Source organism: Salminus brasiliensis, chromosome 4, assembly GCF_030463535.1.
Source record: "Salminus brasiliensis chromosome 4, fSalBra1.hap2, whole genome shotgun sequence".
NCBI lineage: Eukaryota > Metazoa > Chordata > Actinopteri > Characiformes > Bryconidae > Salminus > Salminus brasiliensis.
In genome coordinates, this window is record NC_132881.1 from 23,139,149 (window position 1) to 23,151,031 (window position 11,883).

At 42.0% G+C, this 11,883-nt stretch overlaps 1 protein-coding gene across 1 annotated transcript; it reads left to right on the forward strand.

Annotated features, from left to right (window-relative positions):
* Positions 1 to 4,136: 4,136 nt before the first annotated feature.
* On the forward strand, positions 4,137 to 11,398 carry phf10 (PHD finger protein 10). The gene is made up of 12 exons (XM_072677638.1): positions 4,137 to 4,238; positions 4,815 to 4,921; positions 5,639 to 5,769; positions 5,850 to 5,933; positions 6,118 to 6,260; positions 6,505 to 6,654; positions 6,902 to 7,011; positions 7,122 to 7,275; positions 7,367 to 7,510; positions 10,082 to 10,190; positions 10,813 to 11,001; positions 11,142 to 11,398. Exons 1-12 carry the CDS (start codon positions 4,170 to 4,172, stop codon positions 11,225 to 11,227), a joined length of 1,476 nt encoding a protein of 491 aa, XP_072533739.1. The 5' UTR covers positions 4,137 to 4,169; the 3' UTR covers positions 11,228 to 11,398.
* Positions 11,399 to 11,883: the final 485 nt, after the last annotated feature.

Here is an 11,883-nt window from a genome sequence, read left to right on the forward strand (position 1 = left end):
AGGATTTCACCTCAGCCGGGCGGACAGGACGGAGGAGAGCGGTAAGAGGAAGGGAGGCGGACTGGCAGTATTTGTGAATGATAGATGGTGTAACTCTGGGCACATCACTATTAAGGAGCAGATCTGCTGTAAGAACATTGAACTGTTAGCTGTTAGCATGAGGCCGTACTATCTGCCGAGGGAATTCTCGCACGTTATCATGATCGCTGCGTACGTCCCCCCCTCTGCTAACGCTGACTCGGCCTGTGATGTCCTGCACTCAGCTGTGTGCAGGCTGCAGACACAGCACCCGCAGGCCCTCCTCCTTATCTCTGGAGACTTCAACCATGCTTCTCCATCCTCCACTCTGTCCACCTTCACCCAGTATGTAACCTGCCACACCAGAGACATGAAAACACTGGACCTGTTTTTTGCCAACACAAAGGAGGCATACAACTCATCACCTCTCCCTCCCCTTGGAAGATCTGATCACTGTCTGGTTCATCTTCTGCCTGTGTACAAACCCATTGTACATAGGGAACCAGCTGTCACCCGTACAGTGAAGAAATGGTCTAAGGAGTCTGAGGAGGCTCTGAAGGACTGCTTCCAAACAACGGTGTGGGAAGAACTGTGTGATCCTAATGGGGAGGACATTGACAATCTCACTCACTGCATTACGGACTACGTCAACTTCTGTGTGGATAACACCGTGCCCACCAAGACTGTTCGGTGTTTCTCCAACAACAAGCCATGGATTAATCCAGATATAAAGGCTCTCCTAAAAGCAAAAAAGAGGGCCTTCAGATCTGGTGACAAGGATGAGCTGAAAGCTGTGCAGAGGGAACTGAGAAGGAAGATCAGGGAGGGGAAAGCCAGCTACAAGAGGAAGCTGGAGGAACAGTTGCAGCAGAACAACATCAGGGGAGTGTGGAAAGGCCTTCAAACCATCTCTGGCCACACAAAGTCCAACTCCCAGGTGGTGGGGGACCAGAAGTGGGTGAATGATCTCAATCTATTTTTCAACAGATTTGATCAATCACCTAGCCCTGCCCCCACACAGACACCCCTGCTGTATCCCCACTCAGCAGCACTACCATCATGCTGCCCTCCCCCTTCTTCTTCTTCTCTCAGAACTTCTGGCTCACAATCATCACCATCATCATCCCCTAATGGCTCATCGTCTGGCAGCATCAACCACCCATTCACACATTCCAGCACCCAGCCCCCCTGCTCCAACCTGTCCTTCACAACAACCCAGGTGAGAAATGAGCTGAGGAAGATCAAGCCTAAGAAAGCTACAGGTCCTGATGGAATCAGTGCCAGGCTCCTCAAGTCCTGCGCTGATCAGCTGTGCAGGGTAGTTGAGCATATGTTCAACCTGAGCCTGAAACTGGGAAGAGTACCACAGCTGTGGAAAACATCTTGTGTGGTACCTGTGCCCAAAACACAGCACCCAAAGGACCTAAACAGCTACAGGCCGGTGGCACTGACTTCCCATCTGATGAAGTCACTGGAGAGGCTGGTCCTCAACCACATCCGCCCTCTGGTGAGCCCATCCATGGACCCTCTTCAGTTCGCCTACCAGCCTGGTGTCGGGGTGGATGATGCTGTCATCTATCTTCTACACAGAGCTCTTTCTCACCTGGAGAAGCCCGGCAGCACTGTGAGGATCACCTTCTTCGATTTCTCCAGTGCTTTTAACACCATACAGCCAGGGCTTCTAAAGGACAAGTTGGGACATTGTGGAGTGGACAGTCACCTGTCAAACTGGATACTGGACTACCTCACCAACCGACCCCAGTATGTGAGGGCACGGGACTGTGTCTCTGACTTGGTGGTCAGCAGCACAGGAGCCCCTCAAGGAACGGTCTTGGCACCGTTCCTCTTCACCCTGTACACTGCTGACTTCATGTACAGCTCACCGACCTGTCACCTCCAGAAGTTCTCTGATGACTCAGCGATCGTCGGCCTCATATCCAATGAGGAGGACAGCGAGTACAGAGAACTTATTCAGGACTTTGTGGACTGGTGTCTGCAGAACCATCTGCAGATAAACGCTGGAAAAACCAAAGAACTGGTGGTGGATTTCCGCAGGTGCAGACACCCCTCTCCATCAGTGAACATCCGCGGTATGAACATCGAGAGTGTGGACTTATAAATACCTGGGTGTTCATCTGAACAACAAACTGGACTGGTCAGTCAACACTGCAGCTCTCTACAAGAAAGGCCAGAGCAGACTCTACCTGCTGAGGAGATTGAGGTCCTTTGGAGTGCAGGGAGCGCTCCTGAGGACGTTCTTCGACACAGTGGTGGCATCTGCCATCTTTTATGGAGTGGTCTGCTGGGGCAGTAGCATCTCGACGGCAGATAAGAAGAGACTGGACAAACTTATAAAGAGGGCCGGCTCTGTCCTGGGGTGCTTCTTAGACCCAGTGCAGGTGGTGGGAGACAGGAGGATGACAACCAAGCTGGCATCCATGCTGGAGAACAGCTCCCACCCCATGCATGAGACTCTGGCAGCACTGGGCAGCTCCTTTAGCGACAGGCTGCTTCACCCCAAGTGTGTGAAGGAGCGGTATCGCAGGTCCTTCCTTCCTGCTGCCGTCAGACTACACAACCAGCACTGCTCCCAGCGGACCACATACACACACACTTAACTACACACACATGTTCATGTTCAGGGTATACTATGTGCAATATCCCACCCCCATGTGCAATTAAGAGTCTTTTACTGTAAATAATATTGTTTATTGCTTTTTTAATTCTTATCTATATTGTGTGTATATAGTGTAAATTATTTATTTATCTAAATTTTTTGTAACTGAGTGTCCTGCTATCCCTTTCTGCTGTTACACTGTGAATTTCCCCACTGCGGGACTAATAAAGGACTATCTTATCTTATCTTATCTTATCTCTTAGCAGAATCACTGACGAGCTGAATTGCGTGTATCAGACACTGAATATGTGCAGAGCATGGGGTCCCCAGAAGTAGGGTTGGGAACCACTCTGCTGCAGGCCTGCTTTTTTTAAAACACGTGTGGAGAGCTAAGAGCCAAAATCCAGCACTGGTTGCTAATTTTCTTCCTCTAGCAAACCAAGTAAACATGCCAATTAACTGCTGAGGTAAATCAGAAAAGCAAAAAAAAAAAAAATAAATAAAAATCACCAAGACCAGAGTTCCCAACACTGTTCTACCCTGTTTAAACCCACTGGTCAACTATGTGACCAAATTCTGTTTTGAGTTTGTAAGGCTCTAAATGAGTTGTTTATGTTTTTTTTTTTTGACAAATACATTTATAGAGCAATAAAAGGTTGTCTCGATTTCCCATGACAATCTGTATGTAGATGATGTAATGCACGCATGCATTTGAGAAAGATGAGTGGAAAAGGAAAGTCCTACAGCTACACATGCACCGCCAACTTTGGTCCTTTAGGAGTTTTGCTGTAATAGAAAAACAAGGCCACGCAGTGTCATTGATGTGAAGCACCAACAGCTATTTTAAGAGTAATGGTGCCCCATTGAGGAAAATTGGTCTGTAGAAACCAGGTTTTTGTGAGTTGCTTTGCATCTAATTAAAAAAAAAACATCCTGTGAAAAAGAAAACATTACATGCATACAAATGTAAATTTAATGGCTGATATAAAACTGTTTCTAAATCTTGGATTCTTCAACATACTCAAGGTTTAGCAGAAAACTATTTGACATGTCTTTACAGTAGCAATTTCCAAAGATTGTCATATGGGTTGTATCTCCAAAATGGTGACTTTACAGGAGAAAGCAAAAAAGCTCTTAACTTCGAATGGAAGTCGATGTAAAGTCATAAGTAATTTTGAGCATTTCTATTTCTCCATTCAATCCAGAATTTTCACAAAGTGCACAGAGCAGCTACAGGGTCCAACCATAAAGAAATCCACAAACAGACAAAAATGGAGATACATGTTTTTCATTAGACAGCAATGACATACAATACTAAAATAGCTAAGTCCTTGAATTGTATCAATGCAAATTAAAACATCACCTGATTCCGTTATAAATTGTAAAAAATATCTTGATACAATTTGTTTTATTAAACACATCCCAGCCCTGCTGATCAGAGTCAGAGGGAACGCTTTCGGAATGGGCGGAACTCTTCGCGTGTTCCCAGTTTCCAGTCGGATTGTGATTGTTGTAATGGTGTGATCAATTTAAAATGGCAGCTGTTTTATCTCCGAGACAGTGTGATAGCAATCCTGCTACGCCTGGAGCTCAGTCTTTAAAGGTGTGAGAGAACCTTCATGCACGTTTCCCGAGAGGACACTGTTAACACTGTTAAAGGTTGGGGTAAACTGAGAGGGTCTATGCGAGCGCGCGCACATTCCAGTCGTTCATGCTGTGTTGCCTAGTGGAGCTATGCTAAGCTAACTAGCATGAGCTATTAGCTTTATAAACATTCCGGGGTCAGGAGACAAAGACGTTTATTGAAGTGTGGTTTGCAGTGGCGAAGTGTGGTTTAGTTTTTAGTTTAGAAACATGAACGGGGTTGGGTTATTGGCAGAGAAGTGTTCGTGTTGACACTCATTAATGGAACAATGAAGGATTTCTCATACAAGTGCAACAACAGTAGCTACCGCTCCAGCGGACGGGAACCAAAACAAATATGAAGGAAGCGCCCATGAAGCGATCTCCTTTTAACTTTCAGTGGTAGTCAGTGTACAAAAATGTTGTCCCATTCCATTTTGGAGCAATTAAAGAACAAGTGGGATAATTGAATAATGTCAAAAGGTTAAACACAACCAGTTTTTTCATGATGGGGACAAAAGCTATATAAACATCTATTCTGGTCTCTTTTTTTCAGGATGACATTGAAGAGAATTCAAGTGATGGCAGTCAAGCGCCAAAGAGAAGACGAATGGGCTCTGGGGACAGTTCTAGGAGCTGCGACACGTCCACTCAGGAGCTTGGGTAAGACCTTTTAGGGGCAGATAGGGGCAGTGGTGGCTCAGCGGTTAGAGCGCCGGGATATCGATAACAGGGTTGTGGGTTCGATTCCCGGGCTCAGCAAGCTGCCACTGTTGGGCCCTTGAGCAAGGCCCTTTACCCTCTCTGCTCCCCGGGCGCTGGAGTTGGCTGCCCACCGCTCTGGGTGTGTGTGTGTACTCACTGCCCCTAACACATGTGTGCGTGTGAGTGTGTGTTCACTACCAGATGGGTTAAATGCGGAGGACACATTTCGCTGTACAGTGTACAGTGACAAATACGTGCACCTTTACCTTTACCTTTTTTTTTTATCTCACTACTACTTGAAATGCAATAATTATTTTGGATGTATTATGTTTGTATAGTCTAGAGCTGGGTGAAAATAATGTCACATTATTTAAAATAAAATATATAAAATATGATCTACAATATTTAGCACAATATGATGTCCTTCCATACTGAGTACTGTGATTTTACTCAAAATATGTATCCCTCAATGGGATTAAATAATACTGATTACACTCTTTGTAATGGAACGTGCAGACAATCAGTGCTCTTTATGCACTGACAATATTCACAATACACCCATAAAAAACATATTGTGTACCACAATAACAAAATTCATCACAATATGATAACACATTGTCATATAGTCCAGCTCTAATTGCAACACTGATATGAATCCCATGTGTTTCATTACAGACCAACATACTTCCCTGCTGAGAATCTGACAGAGTACAAATGGCCCCCAGATGACACTGGAGAGTACTATATGTTACAAGAGCAAGTCAGCGAGTATTTAGGAGTTACCTCTTTCAAGCGGAAATATCCAGGTATGAATAAAACGTCAGTTGTGTTAATGTGTTTTGATGTAGGGACTTGAATAGTACCTTACTTTTTTACTCTTTCCTAGACTTGGAAAGAAGAGACCTATCACACAAAGAGAAGCTTTATCTAAGGGAACAAAATGTCATCACAGAGACCCAGTGTACTTTAGGTGAGCTCTGCTTAAGCAGTCTGTTTGTTTATTGTTTCTTGACGACCTTAACAGGTCACCGAAGTCACTTGCAAATAGCTTGAGTTGTGGCAATATTGAACTATGTAATTCAGAATCCGTTTGATTATTAATTGTAAGAGAGGCTTATCTTTTGAATGCTTCCTGTTTTTTCCTCCTCTACTAGGTCTCACTGCTTTGCGAAGTGATGAGGTGATTGACTTGATGATTAAGGAGTACCCAGCTAAACATGCAGAGTACTCTGTTATCCTTCAAGAAAAAGAACGACAAAGGATCACTAAAGAATATTCAGTAAGCACCCTGAGTGCTGTAAGTAACACACTTTCACTCCCTTGTTGTTTCTTACTTTTGAAAATCTCCAAGTACGTCCTAGGTGACGGAAACTAAAAATCAGTTAAGGTAAATGAAATGTGGATAAATGTGCTGCATTTAGTTAATGAACGGAAAGGCCCCAGTTTTTTTGGAATTGTCCATTTGATCTTGTGATGTGATTTGACTGGTGATGAATTATGTAATAATTGTGTGATGGTTTGATTTCTGTTTCCCTGTTTAGCATATGCAGCAACAAAATCCTCAGAGGGTAGAAGCCAGCAAAGTGCCGGAGTACATCAAGAAAGCTGCTAAAAAAGCAGCTGAGTTTAACAGTAATTTCAACAGAGAGCGCATGGAAGAAAGAAGAGCTTATTTTGACCTTCAGACGCATGTAAGATTTTATCTAGTAGAATGAAATTCTACAAACTAAGCTCTACAGAGAAGTGCTGTAGCCCAGAAGCTTCACTCTTTATCAAAGTTTTAATCAGAAAAAGAGTTCGGCTTCTAAAGAAATATTCATAATAATATTAATAATATTCTAGTCATTTAGTTATTGTGGACTGACCTGTAGAATTCGGTTTTATATGGAGTTTGAAGACTTTGTGACTTCTCCACATAACTTACATTTCCTCCTGAAGATAATTCAAGTACCTCAAGGGAGATACAAAGTCCTCCCACCAGAAAAGACCAAGACAGGGCCATATCCAGTTGCTCTCATCCCGGGCCAATTTCAGGAATACTACAAGAGGTATTCTGATTTGCCACCTTTCAGACTTGACCAGAAAAGAAAATGATTTAAGTCATAAGTTGGTTTAAAGCAGTTTTATCAGTGAATGTTTTGGCTGTTTGTGTTTACAGATATTCTCCAAACGAGCTACGCTACCTTCCCTTAAATACAGCACTGTATGAGCCCCCCCTGGACCCAGAACTGCCCGCCCTGGACAGTGATGGGGACTCAGATGATGCTGAAGAGGGCAAGGGAGAAGATGGCAAGAAAAACAAAGGCTCCTCTGTAAGATTTAAACTCGTGGTTAGCTATGTGATGCCTGTATTATCCTGCAATATGTATATTTTCTCTGACAGCTATTGTAATTTACACATAGGACAGTTCATCTGGAAACACATCAGATGGAGATAGCCAGGACAGTGGGGTCCAAGCCAAAGGCAAGAACAAGGACCGGGCAGGCACCCAGAGCAAAGACGCCACTCCTCGCCCCCTCCAACACAAATCTGTCCCTGGGTACAAGGTAGAAGAGAAAAGCCCCTGATATTTTTTTTCTTCCCCTTTCCCCCTATTTCGTCCTCTCAGTTTTTCCAGCACTTTCACCAGAGAAACCCTCTTTTCATCTGACCTGATCCTACTCATCCACAACCAACACACACATACACAGTACGTGCACACACTTCTACAGGTTACAGCTCTCTACTGGGACTGCACTCATCAGCGGAACTTTCTTTTCCTTTTTGATTGTGGTACTTGTCTGGTGCCACTCAGCCTTTTTGAGAGTTTTTCAACAGTTTTGGAGCAATAACGTTTTTGTGTGGCACTGCCATTACTTTAAGGCTTTATTGCTGAGTTGCACAGTTTTTTCTTTTCTTTTCTTTTCTTATTTATATTTACCATATGAACATATTTTTAAAAAATACCTCTTGACTGCCAGCCTGTCAGTTACACTAAAAGGCAAGTGTGCAGATATGTTTGGCAGCTAATTTATAGATTTAAAGTACACAACTATTGAAAGAAAATGATGTATTTGAGCCTGTTCTTGCTCTTAAGAGGGAGTTCCACCCAAAAATATTTCCTAAAATGTCCCATATTTGCCTCATACATCATTTCTGTGATCTTTAGCTTGAAATAATGAACCTAATGCATTTTCAAGCAAGTGTACTTTGCTTATGTGTTACGAAACTGGTTCAACTAAACGTCTCTCCTGGAAGGCATGTAGCAGTTGAAAGCACTTTGTTTTGTATTGGTTGCCAGTAACCTAAGAATGATGTGTTTTGGGTGGAATTCACCATTAGTGCAATAACTTGTTCTAGCATGCAGTTATCAAACTATAGTTTGATATGAAATATTTGTTAAGCTGAATTTGAGCTTTTTGAGCAGTTGGGCAGTTCATGCTTGACATATGTTTTTGGTTGCCTATGGATAAATTCTTTGTGTTATTTTTCTTGTCAAAGCACTTTGAGGGATCAACAAAAGGTATACCTTCACAAACATAATCTAGTAGACCGCGACACTACTTTAAATTATTTTGCACAAACAACATCTGCCATCATAGCACTGTTCTTCACATATCGCTAGAAGGACCATAATTCAGCAAGTTATGTATAAACTAATAGTTTATTAATACCAGAATGATTGTCTACAGTGGAACACGTTCCAAGTCCAGATAGATATTTATTGCACTGTGCATGAGTGGCCCTCAAGTCCATTACTTTATTTTACCATGTCTACCTCTAAGAAGCAACTATAGTTTATAGAGCTATACAAAACTAAACATTTGTTTTTAATGGAAAATCCTTTAACCCTCCTTTAAATATTTTACATAATATTTTTAGCAGCAAGTCCTACATAAATGTCCCAGAGTTGATCAGAAATCTTTGAACCCACATAGAACACCTTTTTGTCATTTTACTATAAGGGAATTAAAATGTAGACATTTGAAGAATTTGTGGTGTGTTCCTTGAAGTTTATAGATTAGCAAATAGAATTTTTGCATTTTAGTCTTTTAGTAAGTGTTGGACAAATGAAGTCATTTACATTACATTGAAACATAACTTCCATTGATTTTGTTTAAAACCTGGTAGGTACAGCTTCTGTTGATCCTTGTCTTTACAGGATGATCAGTTATTTTTCATCCCTTATACTATTTCTTGTCTTGTTAAATGTGTTGTTCTAGTGTAACTACAGTGTTCTCAGTGCATATATAGATATATTGTTTTCCCCTTTTAAATGCAACTGTAAAAGTATTCATTTAGGTAGAGAACTCCTCTTACGTTGAACGAAATGAAGGCTTATATCATGTCGTTGACTTTACTGCGAGCTTTACTAACATCTATAATTTGTCTGACCCGCAGCTTGCCACCCACTTTCCATTTACTGTTTGTTTCTCAAAATGCTACCGCTGCTCTTTCAAGTGGTTTTATAGTAGGGCCTTTTGACATGTTAGTATTTAGAGCGGATATCCCAGTTAAGCATTTGAATAAAAAGGTTTTAAAGAAATTAGATTGCAGAGCCATTTTTCTTTTAATGATGTGAGCACCGAATGAAAGTCTTTAGCCTGGTCTCAGGTGAACTGTGTTTCATGCTTTGTACTCCTAATATGCTTTGCACTCTTTGGGTGCCACAGATTTACCTGAAAATGTTTCAGAAGCACAAACGTGGACGATTAAATAGCTATTTGGATGATGTCAATATAGCTTTGCCTTTTTGGAAACACGCATCACAATTTCTAAATGAATCTTCACTGATCACAACCTAAATTTCAGTGGAGATTTTATTGTGATCTAGAAAAATGATTATTTTCAGGATTCAGTGGTCATAGATGCATGCAGAATGCGCTGTTTCACCAAGCAGACCATATCATATGGGCCTTTACATTTTTATGAACACCTTGTGGCTAATTGTGAATTGTTGAAATATGCTGTATGTAGTCCTCTGATGTATAGGGTGGTGTTTTATTTTTTAATTCGTCATTTAGACCTATTGATTGCACTGAAATTAAATTTGAAATATTACTTTGTGTGACCCGTGAGCACAGTCTTATGAGAGTTTGGTTGCCATGGCTTTTTATAGCATTGCTTTGCCCTTGCAGCCTAAGGTCATTCCCAATGCTATATGTGGCATATGCCAGAAGGGTAAGGAGTCCAACAAGAAGGGCAAACCTGAGGCACTCATCCACTGCTCCCAATGCCAAAACAGCGGTAAGTAAACATCTCCAAAATGTGCTTTTTAAAACTGGAAAAAAATTTTTTTGCTATTATTAAAGGTGGCCAGCAGAGGGCAGCTTTGCATTACATCTACATTAGGTGTTGTATCAAATGCTGCACTGAAGGTGGTGCTAGAACACTTTTTTTTGATTGATCCAGTTAATACATGTCAAATTGGCAACTTTGTTTAGTTGATAAAAAATGTATTGTTGATTTTTTTTTTTAGTGGGAAATAAGCACAAATCCACAAAACACAAGTTTGTTCTATGGTAATTTCAGCAAATCCAGAAACATCTGTAAAAATACACAGAAAATGCCATGTTCCATGTTTCTCTTTTGAACTCTCTCTTGATTTCCACATAGCAAATACCAACTCATGTAACATGTATTAATTCCTCCGCCCTCTAATAATATCTGGCAGTTGAGGAGATGCAAAATATGCTGTAAATGTGGCTGTAATATATTTTCACATTTGCTTGATCTTGCTTTTACTTTACAATAGTCCAAAATCCAACTCTCTAATGACTACTAAGCGTAGTTTTTCTCGCGTCCAGCCCTGGTTCCTGGTGCGAGTACAGCGTGTATATTACTCAGAGAGGCACATCTGTGTGTTCAGGTCACCCGTCCTGCTTGGATATGAGTGCGGAGCTGGTGGCGCTGATCAAGACCTATCCGTGGCAGTGTATGGAGTGCAAGACGTGCACAGTGTGCGAGCAGCCTCACCACGAGGAGGAGATGATGTTCTGTGACAAGTGTGACCGTGGCTTCCACACGTTCTGTGTGGGCATGGACTCCATTCCTCTGGGTAAGCCCCCTCCAATCAAGCTCCAGCATCTTCTGCCAACTCCCATTTTCTCCCTTGGAGTGCCTTGCTGTAGAAGCAATGGCCCCGTGTTGAGCGGCCTTGTTGCCTGAAGCTAATTGTGGTTTGTTGTTTTGTTGCAGGCTGCTGGGTTTGTGATTGCTGCAACAACGATTCTTCCTCACCGAAGAAGAAAAGCACAGCAAAAACGCCCAAAAAGTCCAAATAAGTTCATAAGTGGAGATGTTAGTCAGATGTACTGTTTGTATGACAATTTTGATAATGGTTTCTAATTTGTTCCTGTGGTTTTTTTTTTTTTTTTTTTTTTTTTTTTAATTGGCTCAGACTGAACATGCAGTCAGCCAGTAATGTTGGTTTCCTGCACAGCTATTAAGCTAAACTTGATGTTAATTATTTTTTTTTACTCTTACTTTATAAAATAAAGTGGAAAATGCCACCTGTGTGTTGCTCAGTTAATGTACACTCCACTGGCTCGCTCTCTAGTCAGAACTTGATGCTCCTGCCACTTAGGACGCATGATGCCTTTTCACAATAACGTTCAACAGACGCCACGTGGTGGGCCAGATAAAATACAGCAGGTAACAAGAGTCTGCGGGTTATTACCACCCGATAGCCGGGCATGCTGTGTTAATGGCCACACTAGAGTGCTCCTTAGGAAAGCTACATTTGTGAACACCCATTCTAAAGGCTCTGGCTTCCAATTCAGCAGGTGGTGTTTGTCTGGGCCAAGTCAAGGGCGACATCCATACACACACCTGTCAGTCTATGTTGTGTAACTTGAGAAGATCATCTACAGTTTACTTTTGAAAGCCTGCTGTTGGAGGCAAACATTGGCTTACACACACACACACACACACACACACA

Bases quoted from the DNA above. Each gene is read 5' to 3' on its own strand.
- phf10 (XM_072677638.1), top strand. From the start codon at position 4,170: ATGGCAGCTGTTTTATCTCCGAGACAGTGTGATAGCAATCCTGCTACG. The intron at 4,239-4,814 runs GTGTGAGAGAAC...TCTTTTTTTCAG, and splicing joins CTGGAGCTCAGTCTTTAAAG to GATGACATTGAAGAGAATTC. The intron at 7,012-7,121 runs GTATTCTGATTT...TTGTGTTTACAG, and splicing joins TTTCAGGAATACTACAAGAG to ATATTCTCCAAACGAGCTAC.